At 39.4% G+C, this 17,246-nt stretch overlaps 1 protein-coding gene across 17 annotated transcripts in view; it reads left to right on the top strand.

The window, feature by feature from the left end:
- Positions 1-17,246, top strand: part of LOC100337001 (ankyrin repeat domain-containing protein 26) — a 91,221-nt gene that overhangs the window by 5,976 nt on the left and 67,999 nt on the right. For 11 of the 17 annotated variants that reach the window (XR_009496884.1, XR_009496885.1, XR_009496882.1 and 8 more), the window contains exons 2-7: positions 23-92; positions 4,944-5,073; positions 5,376-5,437; positions 6,611-6,707; positions 12,313-12,341; positions 12,437-12,509. Coding sequence is in view for 11 of the 17 variants with exons in the window: in XM_059892932.1 (XP_059748915.1) it covers positions 23-92; positions 4,944-5,073; positions 5,376-5,437; positions 6,611-6,707; positions 12,313-12,341; positions 12,437-12,509 (461 nt within the window). In the remaining 6 variants the exon portion in view is untranslated. Of the gene's footprint in view, positions 1-22; positions 93-4,943; positions 5,074-5,375; positions 5,438-6,610; positions 6,708-12,312; positions 12,342-12,436; positions 12,510-17,246 lie in introns of those variants that run through there. The other 6 variants (XM_059892929.1, XM_059892938.1, XM_059892935.1 and 3 more) reach the window with 5 other exon arrangements.

The raw sequence follows: 17,246 nt of genomic DNA, 5'->3' as shown, positions 1-17,246 counted from the left end.
ATTGTATGTTTTTGCTTTAAAGGTTTCCCAATAAACCTGGCGTTGATTTAGGGCCTACAGCAGATGATGAAGTCTTAGATTTTAAAACCAAGGTAAAGTGTTCCATTGTGAAATTAGTTTTCCTGCTCTGAATTTAGTTTCATATAGTATTTACCCTTATGATTAGACAATGAAAGTGAAAAATAGATTCAAGGGATTAGATCTGATTAACAGAGTGCATGAAGAACTATGGACGGATATTCGTGACATTGTACAGGAGGCAGTGATCAAGACCATCCCTAAGAAAAAGAAATGCAAAAAGGCAAAATGGTTGTCTGAGGAGGCTTTACAAATAGCTGAGAAAAGAAGAGAGCAAAAGGCAAAGTAGAAAAGGAAAGATATACCCATTTGAATGCAGAGTTCCAAAGAATAGCAAGGAGAGATAAGAAAGCCTTTCTTAGTGATGAAAGAAATAGAGGGAATCAATAGAATGGGAAAGACTAGAGATCTCTTCAAGAAAATTAGAGATACCATGGGAACATTTCATGCAAAGATGGGCACAATAAAGGACAGAAATGGTATGGACCTAACAGAAGCAGAATATATTAAGATGAGGTGGTAAGAATAAACAGAAGAACTATACAAAAAAGAGCTTCATGACCCAGATAACCAGGATGTTGTGATCACTCAGCTAGAGCCAGACATCCTGGAATGCGAAGTCAAGTGGGCCTTAGGAAGCATCACCAGGAACAAAGCGGGTGGAGGTGATGGAATTGCAGCTTAGCTATGTCTAATCCTAAAAGATGATGCTGTGAAAGTGCTGCACTCAATATGCCAGAAAATCTGGAAACCTGAGCAGTGGCCACAGGACTGGAAAAGTCTGTTTTCATTCCAATCCCAAAGAAAGGCAATGCCAAAGAATGTTAAAACTACCACATAATTGCATTCATCTCACATGCTAGCAAAGTGATGCTCAAAATTCTTCAAGCCAGGCTTCAGTAGTACGTGAACCATGAACTTCCAGATGCTCAAGCTGGATTTAGAAAAGGCAGAGGAACCAGACATCAAATTGTCAATATCATCTAGATCATTAAAAAAGCAACAGATTTCCAGAAAAGCATCTACTTCTGCTTTATTGACTGTGCCAAACCATTTGACTCTGTGGATCACAACAAAGTGTAGAAAATTCTTCAAGAGATGGGAATACCAGACCACCTGACCTGCTTCTTGAGAAATCTGATTACAGGACAAGAAGCAACAGTTAGAACTGGATATGGAACAACACACTGGTTCCAAATCGGGAAAGGAGTACACATCTTTTGGTTTCCATTTGAATGGAATATCTTTTTCCACCCTTACTTTTCAGTGTGTATGTGTCTCTAGGTCTGAAGTGGGTCTCTTGTAGACAACATATATATGGCTCTTGTTATCGTTATCTATTCAGTTACTCTGTGTCTTTTGGTTGGTGCATTTGATCCATTTACATTTATAGTAATTATCGATATGTATGTTCCTATAGGTATTTTCTTAATTGTTTTGGGTTTGTTTTTGTAGGTCTTTTCCTTTCTCTTGTGTTTACTGGCTATGTAAGTCCCTTGAGTATTTGTTGCAAGGCTGGTTTGGTGGTGCTAAATTCTCTTAACTTCTGCTTGTCTGTAAAGCTTTTGATTTCTCTACCAATTTTGTATGAGTTCTTTTCAAATAGGATTTTCTATTTCCCTCTTATAGCATAATAGTACTTTAAAATGATTCATAATTACATCCTCACATAAACATTTCTCTTCTACAATTTCAAACTTGTCGTTTAAGATCAATTTTAAAAAGGAGTCTTCTTGTCACATCTTGAATTGGTGTTTTACAATTAAATTTTTTCACTAAACTTAAAAATGCTTATTATTGTAATATCCCACAAGTGAATATTTCATATATTTATGAAACTACAGCTTTATATCTTTGAAACAGATGTTGAAATATATAATTGACAACTTTAATCTCATAGTTTCTTCCCCTGGTATTGTTTTATTTTCAAAAGTTCAGAATTCTGCCTATGTTTATACTAATTATACCAGTTTAGTATATTTTACAAATAATTATCCTAAGGGTATACGCTTTTCCTGAAAAAGTTTCTCTATTTCTAACCCAATGGTATTTATCCAAATCTTTTCGAGCCCCTTGCATGCCTCAAATTCATTTAATACACCCCAAACTGAAGCCATTGTCCTTGATGCATCCCTCCTTCCTGCCTTTTTGTAAGCAACCCTGTCATCTGTCCTCCCCATCATAGCAGACAGAATCACTGAAATGCTACAGCGGGAAAAACTCTGGACTCCACCTTCCTTGAAATTACTGTATCCAGTCACTTACCAAGTTCAGTGTTTTCTACCTGTTTAACATTTTTCATATCTTATTACACTAATTCATTTCTCACCTATGATCTTGAAATATTCTTTTCTAGTTTTGCTCTCCTGATGTTCATCTTTATGTTGCTGCCAGAGTAATCATTCTAAAATATACTTGCCAATCTTTTCTTTCCTCTTGACTCTGCAGTTTGTTTTAGAATGACTCTTACCGTCTTTATTTGGCTGTTTTTACAGCCAAATTTGCTTTTTAATTACACTTTCATACATATATGTACAGTGTGTAGGGTGCTTAATGTTCTCTGTGGAGCATTGCTTATAGGTTTTTGTTTTTTCCATGATGCTGTCTTTAAAATCCTGTCATATTTACTACTTCCTGGTGTAAATACGAATATATTTGAATAAAGCATGGCACCAAATAAAATAAAATATATTTGTGATGACTGCAAGGAGATCCAACCAGTCCATTCTGAAGGAGATCAGCCCTGGGATTTCTTTGGAAGGAATGATGCTAAAGCTGAAACTCCAGTACTTTGGCCACCTCATGCGAAGAGTTGACTCATTGGAAAAGACTCTGATGCTGGGAGGGATTGGGGGCAGGAGGAGAAGGGAACGACAGAGGATGAGATGGCTGGATGGCATCATTGACTCGATGGACGTGAGTCTGGGTGAATTCCGGGAGTTGGTGTTGGACAGGGAGGCCTAGCGTGCTGCGATTCATGGGGTTGCAAAAAGTCGGACACGACTGAGCGACTGATCTGATCTGATCTGAACACCTTTACTCATCTCACATGCTAGTAAAGTGATGCTTTAAATTCTCCAAGCCAGCTTCAGCAATACGTGAACTGTGAACTTCCAAATGTTCAAGAAGGTTTTAGAAAAGGCAGAGGAACCAGAGATCAAACTGGCAACATCTGCTGGATCATCAAAAAAGCAAGAGAGTTCCAGAAAAACATCTACTTCTGCTTTATTGACTATGCCAAAGGCTTTGACTGTGTGGATCACACTAAACTGTTGGAAAATTCTGAAAGAGATGAGAATAGAGCACCTGATCTGCCTCTTGAGAAATCTGTATGCAGGTCAGGAAGCAACAGTTAGAATTGGACATGGAACAACAGACTGGTTTCAAATAGGAAAAGGAGTACATCAAAGCTGTATATTCTCACCTTGCTTATTTAACTTATATGCAGAGTACATCATGAGAAACGCTGGGCTGGAGGAAGCACAAGCTGGAATCAAGATTGCTGGGAGAAATATCAGTAATCTCAGATATGCAGATGACACCATCTTTATGGCAGAAAGTGAAGAGGAACTATAGAGCCTTTTGATGAAAGTGAAAGAGGAGAGTGAAAAAGTTGGTTTAAAGCACAACATTCATAAAACTAAGATCATGGCATCTGGTCCCATCACTTCATGGCAAATAGATGGGGAAACAGTGGAAACAGTGGCTGACTTTATTTTTCTGGGCTCCAAAATCACTGCAGGTTGTGATTGCAGCCATAAAATTAAAAGACGCTTACTCCTTGGAAGGAAAGTTATGACCAACCTAGACAGCATATTAAAAAGCAGAGACATTACTTTGCCAACAAAGCTCCATCTAGTCAAGGCTATGGTTTTCCCAGTGGTCATGTATGGATGTGACAGTTGGACTATAAAGAAAGCTGAACATAGAAGAATTGATGCTTTTGAAGTGTGGTGTTGGAGAAGACTCTTGAGAGTCCCTTGGACTGCAAGGAGCTCCAACCAGTCCATCCTAAAGGAGATCAATCCTGGGTGTTCATTGAAAGGACTGATGTTGAAGCTGAAACTCCAATATTTTGGCCACCTGATATGAAAAGCTAACTCATTTGAAAAGACCCTGATGCTAGGAAAGATTGAGGGCAGGAGGAGAAGGGGACGACAGAGGATGAGATGGTTTGATGGCATCACCAACTCAATGGACGTGGTTTGGGTGGACTCTGGGAGTTGGTGATGGACAGGGAGGCCTGACATGCTGTGGTTCATGGGGTAGCAAAGAGTCAGACACGACGGAGCGACTGAACTGAACTGAACACCTTTACTTGTGTAGTAGATCCCCAACATGTGAAGGAAAAAGATGACACTTCCTTTCTCCCATTTGAACCTGGTTCTCCAGTTTTGTCTCTCTATATGGTTCCCAGTGACTCTATTCTAGTTTTCTACATGACTTGTGAACATTGTTTCACACCTCACCCATTTGCTCGGGCTGCCCTTCCTAGAATCCCCCTCACATCCTGGCTCTGCACTCTCTGTCTTCTGAGACACAGCCCTTTATCACAGCGTTCCTTGAGCTTCACAGGTACACCTGCCTCCTTTCTCCTTTGTGCCTTTCCTGTGCTCTGTGTGCTTCAGTTGCAGACCTGTTGAAGGATACTTTTCTGCTCTTGTTTGTTTTCATGTGTCTCTGCCTCACCTAGAACACAACGCAGAATCACTCTTTTCTTTACATTTCTAACTTCTTCCAGGACAGTGTCTATGATTTCCTAGACAGAGTGAATGTTTATCATCTTACTGATTGAGTGAATGACCAAATGAATGAATATGTTTTCTAAAGTTGGGTTTTTGTTTTATTTTGTCTTGTTTTTATAGGAAGGGGCCACAAAGTCAGAACTTGTTGCAGAAGAAAGTGATACTGATATTATTGACAGGGCTCCCCAAGAGCAAACAAATCATGACCGTTCGACTTCTGTTGATGGAGCATACAAAAATGATAGACGTGGTAAGTCAGTGAACTTCTTTGAATTTTTTCTATGCTTAAAAGCTAATATAAAACCATCTAAAGAGTATGCATCCAAATATTATATGAATTTCTTTTTAAGTAAGTTTCTTTTGCTCTCTTTCTTCATAACTGTCCCACCTACTACCAACCTTTTCTTCCTGAGAATGCTTCAACCCTCTGAAATTCTTTTCCACTACTTTATTTTATTGAAATATTCATGGATAGAGATAGGCTTATATATGTCTTTAAAATTCATAGTTAGTAAATGTTCTCATTAATGTATCTGTGACACCATTTTCCAGATATGCTGTCAGCCTTAGGATTGGGAGAAGAGGAAGATATAGAATCACCTTGGGATTCTAAGGTATTGTCTTCTATTATTATTTTGAAATGTAAGCACTGAGTGATGTAAGAACATAAAAGCAAGAGATGCTATGACTTTCTCACCTTTGCATTTCAGCATCAAAACTTGGTTCTTTTTTTAAACCTGTATTGAATAAAATAATTCTGTGCTAAATACTACCAAATAGTACACTTTTGTTCATTTGCAAGATTCACCTAATGAAATCAGTGTTGTACAGAAACCAAGGCTTAGAAGTCCTAAGGAATCCGTTTGGGTTCTGAAGTTACATTTATCTAAAAACTGTAGCATTATTCCAGGTCAGTCTATGATCAAATGTTTCTTTCTTTCTTCCTCTGTTCCTTCCTTTCTTCTTTCAAATTTTATTGCAGTACAGTTGATATACAGTATTGCGTCAGTTTCTTGTGTGCATCAAAGTGAATCAGTTACATATATATATATACATATATATATATATAAATCAACTCTTTTTTATATTCGTTTTCCATATGGGCTTTTACCGAATACTGAGTAGAGCTCCTGGTGCTATACAGTAGGGCCTTATTATTTATCTATTTTACTCACAGTGGTGTGTATGTGTCAATCCCAATCTCCGAACCAAATGTATGTTTCTTTGGTACATATGCATGTGTGAAACTGTTAGGGTCAGAGAGAAACAGGTTGAATTTTGGTTTTTTGCCACACTGACGTTGAAAAGTAAGTGCGTGAAACTTGAACGTATTACTACATTTGGATTGTCAGGTTGATTTGCAAAGAACATTTCAAGAGAAGCAAAAGCATGGGAAATAGTAATAAATATGTGGGGTTATAATAACAGCAGTTAGCTTTAGTGATGTTTTAGTAAGTGCAAACCATTTTTGATTGCTTAAGTAGCATGTGCAGAGTACATTTATGGCATCCGTACTTGAAGTAACATAAAGTAACGATGCCCTGTTTGAAGGTGGGAGCTATGGAAGGAGATAAGAAGGGCCTGATCTCTTAGATGCAGGCAGCCACTGCCTGGTGATCCAGCACCATGTTTGAATTCAGCATCCTGGTTCTGTCACATAGCAACTGTGGGATCTTGGCAAAACCTGTCTTAACCGGGTTAAAAGTAGGCAGTTTTTAAAAGTACGGTATTTCCTTCAAAAGGGATTAGGAACTTTTTGTGCAACTCATTATTATCATTAATTGTAGCAGAGTATCTCTGAGAGCCTTCCACAGAAGTATGTGGATCATTTATCTAGAACTGCTGGTGAAAGAGGAAAAAAGACATTAAACGGACAAGTAGAAGGTAAGAACTGTATTTTACGGAAAAGCCATTTGACAGAACGTTGATTGAAAATGGAAATGCTAATATATTCTAATAAGCAAAGAAAATCACCTGTCGGATGGGTAGTGAGAAAAAAAGATGAGAAAAGCAGGGCAACTGTATATCTTATCAGGTGTCAACCACAGATTACATTGAGAATCCAGTTTAAGAAGCTAAATTATTAGTTATTAGATTTACTTCACGGTTCAATGTTTAAGACTTTGTCTGGTTAAGGCTCTCCAATGCAGGGGGTGCAGGTTCTATCCCTGGTCAGGGAACTAAGATTCCATGTGACACATGACCAAAAAAAAGAAAAAATTTATTATTAGTTCTGTTTCAAGATATTCTACACCCTAAGGAAGGTCAAGAAATAAGAAACAAGAGGGAATGAAGGATGAGAGAGGCAGAGGGGGCACAGGGAGGAAATGAAGAAAAGGAAGCACGGGTTTGTGGGGGAAGGTGGCAATAAGTAATAAAGGTCTTTATATAAACAGAGAGTATTTGACATGGACGATGAATTTGAAGTGAGCTTCCGGCACCAAAACTTGTCTGAAGAACAGCAAAGTTCTCCCCCTCTTCCTGTTTTACTAGTTATTAGGAAGACATTGAGAACTGAGGTCTTGGCAGGCAGAGCTGTAGGAAGACATTCAGATCTGAGGTCTCGGCAGCAGAGCTGTGCTTTATCCTCTGTGGAGGAGCACAGGCATAGGTGCTCAGCTGTAGATGTTTCAAACTGATGTCATACGAAATGCTGCTTTCTAGGATGGTGTCGCAAAGGCCACAATAAGAGAACTGGAAAGAAGGAGAGAGCAGGGGGCGTGATGGGGAGACAAGGAACACACAGCATAAAAGCGAGTTCGCTGGAAAGTTTCCAACTTCTAATGCAGTTTCAGTATCTAATGCAGTATTACTTCAACTTAATTCACTTTCCTGAAAACTTAGCCTCTGTTTCCTCACTCTAACACTTCCCCGCAAACTGAAACTGCATTAGAAGTTGGAAACTTTCCAGTGGACTCGCTTTCATGCGTGTAGAAGCACTCCGGGAGTTGGTGATTGACAGGGAGGCCTGGCATGCTGCAATTCATGGGGTTGCAAAGAGTCGAACACGACTGAGCAACTGAACTGAACTGAACTGAACGTAGAAGCAGACTCCTTATAGACCAGAGTTCCTCGAATTTTAATTAGTAACTTGGGGGCCACGTGTGAAGTACACATGCTGAGCAGGAGGCCTGAGAATCTGCGTTTCTAACAAGCTCTCAGAGTAGCAAGGGTGTAGCCTTGCATTTAGAGAAATCTGGAAGAAGAGCTTTGGATAGTGGAGGACATAACAGGATCAAGGAAAAGCATTATTCTGTTTTTCTTGTCCACATGTCCACAACCAGAGGGAAACAAAGAGTTGAAGTAGCAGTTAATAGGTGTAAAATACCATTGCTAAGCAAAAAGGGAGAAAGAAATGGTAGGGATGATCCATAGAAAGGATGTAAAGGGGGAAGATTTAAGACCACAGATCCAGAGATTACCGTTTGGAGAGGAGAGAATCTAGTGAAAGGACAAAGGGAGGAAAGTAAGGCCTTAGGGAGGTGAGTTTGGAGTTGATGAGGACACTCGAGAGAACTCCTTCTAGATGGCTTCAGTGTATTTACAGGGAAAAGAGATAAGATCATTGTTGCTCCAGAGAATCCTGGAGGTTGGAGGGGGTGTTCGAAGTGGGAGAAATCGCAGCCACTCAGGCATCAAAGACAAATGTTGTACCAGTATTTGTTATTCAAATTAGATTAATTTGAAAAAGGAACCATAGATTCTTTTTTTTTAAACATAGCTGATTTTTTGAAAGTTGTTTCATAGAAATCCTTTGAAGCATTAGCATGTAGTACCAAACCAAACTAAGTTTTGAAGCCAGATTAATCGGGTTCATTCCCTAAATGCTAGAAATACTTTTAATAAATACTACACTGATTTTGAAACATGCAAATTTTTAATTTCTAATAATTCTTTGGCAATTAAATGTATTATTTCCTTTTTGATAATTGTGTTTCAATATTGAGAATTTATTATACATTATTTCCTAGATGTGTCTTATATACCTTCTTGTATGAGTGGATCGAGAAACTTTAAGATGGCTAAACTAGAGGAGCCAAGACATTGTGGGCAAACCAGTAGCCCACATGGATGTGGAAAAAAAAAATGAATATTTTTATGAGTCATTTTCTACAAGTGTATATCCAGACTAATCTGTTCATTATTCTGTCTCTGATGAGAAATGAATTATACATTTTAGTGAACTGTCACCCCAACTGTGCACTTCTTAAATGACTGGACAGATCGAAGAACATGACAAATACTTGTAATATAATGGTGCAAATGATAACTGCTGTGTTGCATTCAAGATATGCTGTTGCATTTTACCATCAGCTTTAACATTTATCTTCTTGGGTTCATGATTTGCTCCTCTGATTAAGATCCATTTTCTCCTCACCAGTCAATATGTTCACATTGGTCTATGTGCACTTCAACATTTTATAAAGCCATTGAAAACGTAATGTTATTAACTGCATGTTTTGGTAAACCTGTATTCCTATTTTTTTTTCTTTTTTGCATTTCTTTTCCATGGGGTTCGTCTTGATCCCTGTCTTCTGTACAATGTCACGAACCTCATTCCATAGTTCATCAGGCACTCTATCTATCAGATCTAGGCCCTTAAATCTATTTCTCACTTCCACTGTATAATCATAAGGGATTTGATTTAGGTCATACCTGAATGGTCTAGTGGTTTTCCCTACTTTCTTCAATTTCAGTCTGAATTTGGCAATAAGGAGTTCATGATCTGAGCCACAGTCAGCTCCTGGTCTTGTTTTTGCTGACTGTATAGAGCTTCTCCATCTTTGGCTGCAAAGAATATAATTAATCTGATTTCAGTGTTGACCATCTGGTGATGTCCATGTGTAGAGTCTTCTCTTGTGTTGTTGGAAGACCAGTGCATTTTCTTGGCAAAACTCTATTAGTCTTTGCCCTGCTTCATTCTGTATTCCAAGGCCAAATTTGCCTGTTACTCCAGGTGTTTCTTGACTTCCTACTTTTGCATTCCAGTCCCCTATAATGAAAAGGACATCTTTTTTGGGTGTTAGTTCTAAAAGGCCTTGTAGGTCTTCATAGAACTGTTCAATTTCAGCTTCTTCAGCATTACTAGTTGGGGCATAGACTTGGATTACTGTGATATTGAATGGTTTGCCTTGGAAACGAACAGAGATCATTCTGTCATTTTTGAGATTGCATCCAAGTACTGCATTTCGGACTCTTTTGTTGACCATGATGGCTACTCCATTTCTTCTGAGGGATTCCTGTCCGCAGTAGTAGATATTATGGTCGTCTGAGTTAAATTCACCCATTCCAGTCCATTTGAGTTCGCTGATTCCTAGAATGTCGACATTCACTCTTGCCATCTCTTGTTTGACCACTTCCAATTTGCCTTGATTCATGGACCTGACATTCCAGGTTCCTATGCAATATTGCTCTTTATCTCCAGTAGCATATGGGGTACCTACTGACCTGGGGACATCCTCTTTCAGTATCCTATCATTTTGCCTTTTCATACTGTTCATGGGGTTCTCAAGGCAAGAATACTGAAGTGGTTTGCCATTCCCTTCTCCAGTGGACCACATTCTGTCAGATCTCTCCACCATGACCCGCCCATCTTGGGTTGCCCCACAGGCATGGCTTAGTTTCATTGAGTTAGACAAGGCTGTGGTCCTAGTGTGATTAGATTGACTAGTTTTCTATGAGTATAGTTTCAGTGTGTCTGCCCTCTCACGCCCTCTTACAACACCTACCATCTTACTTGGGTTTCTCTTACCTTGGGTGTGGGGTATCTCTTCACGGCTGTTCCAGCAAAGTGCAGCCGCTGCTCCTTACCTTGGATGAGGGGTATCTCCTCAATGCCGCCCTTCCTGACCTTCAGCGTGGGATAGCTCCTCTAGGCCCTCCTGCGCCCACACAGCCAGTGCTCCTTGGACATCGGGTTGGTCTTCCCACAGGACTGGAAAAGATCAATTTTCATTCCAATCCCAAAGAAAGGCAATGCCAAAGAATGCTCAAACTACCGCACAATTGCACTCATCTCACATGCGAGTAAAGTAATGCTGAAAATTCTCCAAGCCAGGCTTCAGCAATGTGTGAACTGTGAACTTCCTGATGTTCAAGCTGGTTTTAGAAAAGGCAGAGGAACCAGAGATCAAATTGCCAACATCCGCTGGATCTTCAAAAAAGCAAGAGAGTTCCAGAAAAACATCTATTTCTGCTTTATTGACTATGCCAAAGCCTTTAACTGTGTGGATCACAATAAACTGTGGAAAATTCTGAAAGAGATGAGAATACCAGACCACCTGACCTGCCTCTTGAGAAATCTGTATGCAGGTCAGGAAGCAACAGTTAGAACTGAACATGGAACAACAGACTGGTTCCAAATAGGAAAAGGAATTCGTCAAGGCTGTATATTCTCATCCTGCTTATTTAACTTATATGCAGAGTACATCATGAGAAATGCTGGACTGGAAGAAACACAAGCTGGAATCAAGATTGCCAGGAGAAATATCAATAACCTCAGATATGCAGATGACACCACCCTTATGGCAGAAAGTGAAGAGGAACTAAAAAGCCTCTTGTTGAAAGTGAAAGAGGAGAGTGAAAAAGTTGGCTTAAAGCTCAACGTTCAGAAAACGAAGATCATGGTATCCAGTCCCATCAGTTCATGGAAAATAGATGGGGAAACAGTGGAAACAGTGTCAGACTTTATTTTGGGGGGCTCCAAAATCACTGCAGATGGTGACTGCAGCCATGAAATTAAAAGATGCTTACTCCTTGGAAGGAAAGTTATGACCAACCTAGATAGCATATTCAAAAGTGGAGACATTACTTTGCCAACAAAGATTCATCTAGTCAAGGCTATGGTATTTCCTGTGATCATGTATGGATGTGAAAGTTGGACTGTGAAGAAGGCTGAGCACCGAAGAATTGATGCTTTTGAAGTGTGGTGTTGGAGAAGACTCTTGAGAGTCCCTTGGACTGCAAGGAGATCCAACCAGTCCATTCTGAAGGAGATCAGCCCTGGGATTTCTTTGGAAGGAATGATGCTAAAGCTGAAACTCCAGTACCTGGCCACCCCATTCGAAGAGTTGACTCATTGGAAAAGACTCTGATGCTGGGAGGGATTGGGGGCAGGAGGAGAAGGGGATGACAGAGGATGAGATGGCTGGATGGCATCACTGACTCGATGGACGTGAGTCTGGGTGAACTCCGGGAGTTGGTGTTGGACAGGGAGGCCTGGCGTGCTGCGATTCATGGAGTCGCAAAGAGTCAGACACAACTGAGCAACTGAACTGAACTGAACTGATTCCTATTTTTTCTTCACTATCTTTAGCAGATTCATAAGTCTGTCTTACCAGTGTCCTAAGATTCCCCCTAAAAACAAGACACTAAAACCGAATGTATTCAGTGCAAAGGCAAGGATTCTGCTCAGTACTAACTCTGCATGAATATGCAGCTGGCTTTCATATTTACGTGTAATTAACTCTATGTCCCTTTTCCCTTTTAGATTCTCCTGAGAAATATTATAACATGAAGGTAAAAATGTTTATGATTTTATCTTGAATTATGAACTGTGGATTGATTCATATGTGCATTATTTAGTAATTAACTTGTTTCCAAACCCCATTCAGCCTGCAGTCAGAATGAAAGATTATGTTCCTAATAAAACAGTCAGAATGAAGGATTTACAAACATCCGGTTCAGGTAAATTTTTCAGTACACAATTAACTCTGGAAAGAGGGACACTGAAATATTTGAAATGCTCAGTCTTCAAAGTTCTAACTTATTTTTGCAAATTTAATTTAAGAATTTAACATAAATAAGGCAAATGTTATTATTGATACCTGTGCTTTGAAACAAAAGATATTTACAAGCATAAGAAAAAGAAATTTTTAAAATGTAAGCTTGAACATAAGATGTTGCTGTATATGTTGTAATACCCTGAAGTTCTCAGTTTGGAATCTCTATACTTCTCAGGAATTCTCAGAGATTAAATATTAGACTTTTAAGATTTTTTCAATGTCCAAAAATGCTTGTTTGAACTCTGAACTTTCCCTAGAGTAAAAAACTTCACTAGCTACTATGTCAGTTATATTTCAGCTTATAATTATTTCATTATAGTGCTGTTACACAGATAAAAGTAGGCCAATCAGATGTTTTGATTAGCAGACTGTGTGTGTGTGTGTTTGTGTATGTGTGTGTGAGTTTGTGGTGTCTTTGATTATTAGAAGTAAGGGAAGTAATCATACTTTAATAAATATTTGATAGACATAATCTTTTAAAACAGTGATTCTGAAAACTGTTTGCTTTAGGATCCTTTTATACTTTTATAAATTATTGAGAATTCCAAGGAACTTTTGTTTATGTGTACTGATGTTTACTATATTGGAGTTCAGTTCAGTTTAGTCAGAGTCATGTCTGACTCTGCAACCCCATGGACTGCTGCACACCAGGCTTCCCTGTCCATCACCAACTCCCGGAGTTTACTCAGACTCACGTCCATCGAATTAGTGATGCCATCCAACCATCTCATCCTCTGTCATCCCCTTCTCCTTCTGCCTTCAGTTTTTCCCAGCATCAGGGTCTTTTCCAGTGAGTCAGCTCTTCGCATCAGGTGGCCATAGTATTGGAGTTTCAGCTTCAGCATCAGTCCTTTCAATGAATGTTCAGGACTGATTTCCCTTAGGATGGACTGGTTGGATCTCTTTGCAGTCCAAGGGATTCTCAAGAGTCTTCTCCAACACCACATTTCAAAAGCATCATTCCTCAGTGTGCAGGTTTCTGTATACAGTCCAACTCTCACATCCAACAGGACTACTGGAAAAACCATAGCTTTGACGAGACAGACCGATATTGGCAAAGTAATGCCTTTGCTCTTTAATATGCTGTCAAGGTTGGTCATAGCTTTTCTTCCAAGGAGCAAGCGTCTTTTAATTTCATGGGTGCAGTCCCCTTCTGCAGTGATTTTGGAGATCCCCAAAATAAAATCTGTCACTGTTTCCACTATTTCCCCATCTATTTCCCATGAAGAGATGGGACCAGATGCCATGATCTTAGTTTTCTGAATGTTGAGATTTAAGCCAACTTTTTCACTCTCTTCTTTCACTTTCATCAAAAGGCTCTTAAGTTCTTCTTTGATTTCTACCATAAGGGTGGTGTCATCTGCTTATTTATGGTTATTGATATTTCTCCTGGCTATCTTGATTTTAGCTTGTGCTTCATCTAGCCTGGCATTTCGCATGATGTACTCTGCATATAAGCTAAATAAGCAGGGTGACAATATACAGCCTTGACATACTCCTTTCCCTATTTGGAATCAGTCTGTTGTTCCATGTCCAGTTCTAACTGTTGCTTCTTGACCTGCATACAGATTTCTCAGGAGGCCAGTCAGGTGGTCTGGTATTCCCATCTCTTTAAGAATTTTCCAGTTTGTTGTGATCCACACAATTAAAAGCTTTGGGGTGATCAATAAAGCAGAAGTAGATGTTTTTCTGGAACTCTCTTGCTTTTGTGATGATAATGGATGTTGGTAATTTGATCTTGGTTCCTTTGCCTTTTCTAAATCTGGCTTGAATATCTGGAAGTTCATGTTTCACGTACTGTTGAAGCCCAGCCTGGAGAATTTTGAGTATTACTTTGCTAACGTGTAAAATGAGTGCAATTGTGTGGTAGTTTGAACAGTCTTAGGCATTGCCTTTCATTGGGATTGAAATGAATACTGACCATTTCCAGTCCTGTGGCCACTACTGAGTTTTCCAGATTTGCTGGCATATTGAGTGCAGCACTTTCACAGCATCATCATTTAGGATTTGAAAATAGCTCAACTGGAATTCCATCACCTCTACTAGCTTTGTTCGTAGTGATGCTTCCTAAGGCCCACTTGACTTCACATCCCAGGATATCTGGCTCTAAGTGAAGGATCACACCATCATGCTTATCTGGGTCATGAAGATCTTTTCTGTACAGTTCTTTTGTGTGTTCTTACCACCTCTTCTGAATATCTTATGCATCTGTTAGGTCCATACCATTTCTGTTCTTTATTGTGCCCATTTTTGCATGAAATGTTCCCTTGGTATATCTTACTTTCTTGAGGAGATCTCTATTCTTTCCCATTCTATTGTTTTCCTCTATTTCTTTGCATTGATCACTGAAGAAGACTTTCTTATCTCTCCTTGCTATTCTTTGGAACTCTGCATTCAAATGGGTATTTCTTTCTTTTTCTCCTTTGCCTTTAGCTTCTCTTCTTTTCTCAGATATTTGTAAGGTCTCCTCAGACAACCATTTTGCATTTTTGCATTTCTTATTCCTGGAAATGTGCTTGATCAATGTCACAAATCTCTGCCCATAGTTCTTCAGGCACTCTATCAAATCTACTCCCTTGAATCTATTTGTCAGTTCCACTGTATCATCCTAAGGGATTTGATTTAGGTCATACCTGAATGGTCTAGTGGTTTTCCCTACTTTTCTTCAATTTAAGTCTGAAGTTGGCAATAAGAAGTTCAGGATCTGAGCTGCAGTCAGCTTCCAGTCTTGTTTTTGCTGACTGTATAGAGCTTCTGCATCTTTGACTGCAAAAAATAGAATCAATCTGATTTCATCATTGACCATCTGGTGATATCCATGTGTAGAGTCTTCTCTTGTGTTGTTGGAAGAGGGTGTTTGCTATGACCAGTATGTTCTCTTGGCAAAGCTCTGTTCACCTTTGTCCTGCTTCATTCTGTACTCCAAGGCCAAATTTGCCTGTTATTCCAGGTATCTCGTGACTTCCTACATTTGCATTCCAGTCCTCTATAATGAAAAGAACATCTTTTTTGGGTGTTAGTTCTAGAAAGTCTTGTAGGTCATCATAGAACCGTTCAACTTCAGCCTCTTCAACATAACTGGTTGGGGCATAGACTTGGATTACCGTGATATTGAATGGTTTGCCGTGGAAACGAACATTTTTGAGATTGCATCCAAGTACTGTTTCAGACTCTTGTTGACTGTGATGGCTACACCATTTCTTCTAATGGATTCTTGCCCACAGTACTAGATACAATGGTCATCTGAGTTAAATTCACCCATTCCAGTCCCATTTGGGTGCTTCGCTGGTAGCTCAGTCGGCAAAGAATCTGCCTGTAGTGCAGGAGATTGAGATTTGACGCCTGGGTCAGGAATATCTCCTGAAGAGGGAAATGGCAACCCACTCCAGCACTCTTGCTTGGAAAATCCTATCGCCAGAGGAGCCTGGCGAGCTACAGTCCGTGGGGTCACGAGAGTCAGACCCAACTTAGGACTAAACCACAAACCAGTCCATTTTACTTCACTGAGTCTTAAAATATCTCTGAAGAACTCCACTGTGCACTCAGAAAGAATGAGAATGGAAGTAATGTTTAGAGTTGTGAAAATAGTTTTGACCTCTTGGACCCCCTGGCCCAGTGGATCTCTGGACTTCAGGGATTCTTAGGTCACACTTCAGAACCACCATTTTAAACCATTGACCTGGTTGGATGTGAAATGATAAAGGGGCCCTTGTGTTGACACGGAGTTTAAAGTTTCACTTTTACATATCTTGCTTGTTTCTTTGATTTCTCTTAAGTAATTTAGACCTGACAATTCCTTTTTCTAAAGCAAATATTTCTGTGTTGTATTCATTCTTGCCTCATGGCACTCTGTGCTGTTTGGATCCAGTGTGGTCCTAGACTTATCCTATTTTCACATGGAAACAATTAGTCACCCACAAGACTCATTTCTTATGTAAGTTTATGATGTCTATCTAAGGCTTAAAAAATAAGTTCTAAAGATATTGATAATTTGAGGAAAGACTGTCTCATTGTAATTAAAGAAGTTGTTGTCGGTGGTGGTGTTCAGTCACTAAATCAGGTCCAACTCTTTGTGACCCATTGCACGGCAGCACTCTAGGCCTCCTTGTGCCTCACCATCTCCCGGAGTTTGCCCGAGTTCATATCCATTGAATCAGCGATGCTATTCAGCTGATGCTATCAGCTGAATATCAGCTATGCTATTTCTGGGACTAGTTGGGAAACTAGGTAGACATCTAGAGATTGCCTTCTCAAAATGCGACTTCATAGCAATATTTTTATATAGCTGTCAATTCATTAGTTATGATTATATCAGTATAACTGCAAAAGCAACTCTGATACCAAATACTAAAATATTTCTCGTGTCTTCTCTGACTTCATATATTCTGGAATTGGCTTTGCCAGTGGTAATGGGGTCATGGGAAATTTGCAACATAGTACCTCCTTCTCAGCTGTGTCCACATAGTATATCAACTTGTTTTATTATTGTAAATTATTGTAATGAATTAAGAGTTCACAAGGGATGCTGGTATAAAGGAGTGCTGTTTTATTTAAAAGCAGTATATATAAAGTCAATTCTGACTCTACTAGAATGCCAAATCTATTGAGTAACCACATCTAATAATGTGTTGTCCATAAA

Source organism: Bos taurus, chromosome 13 (assembly GCF_002263795.3).
Source record: "Bos taurus isolate L1 Dominette 01449 registration number 42190680 breed Hereford chromosome 13, ARS-UCD2.0, whole genome shotgun sequence".
Lineage (NCBI taxonomy): Eukaryota > Metazoa > Chordata > Mammalia > Artiodactyla > Bovidae > Bos > Bos taurus.
Note: the sequence above shows the minus strand (reverse complement) of the source record. Positions and strands in the feature narration are given on the sequence as shown.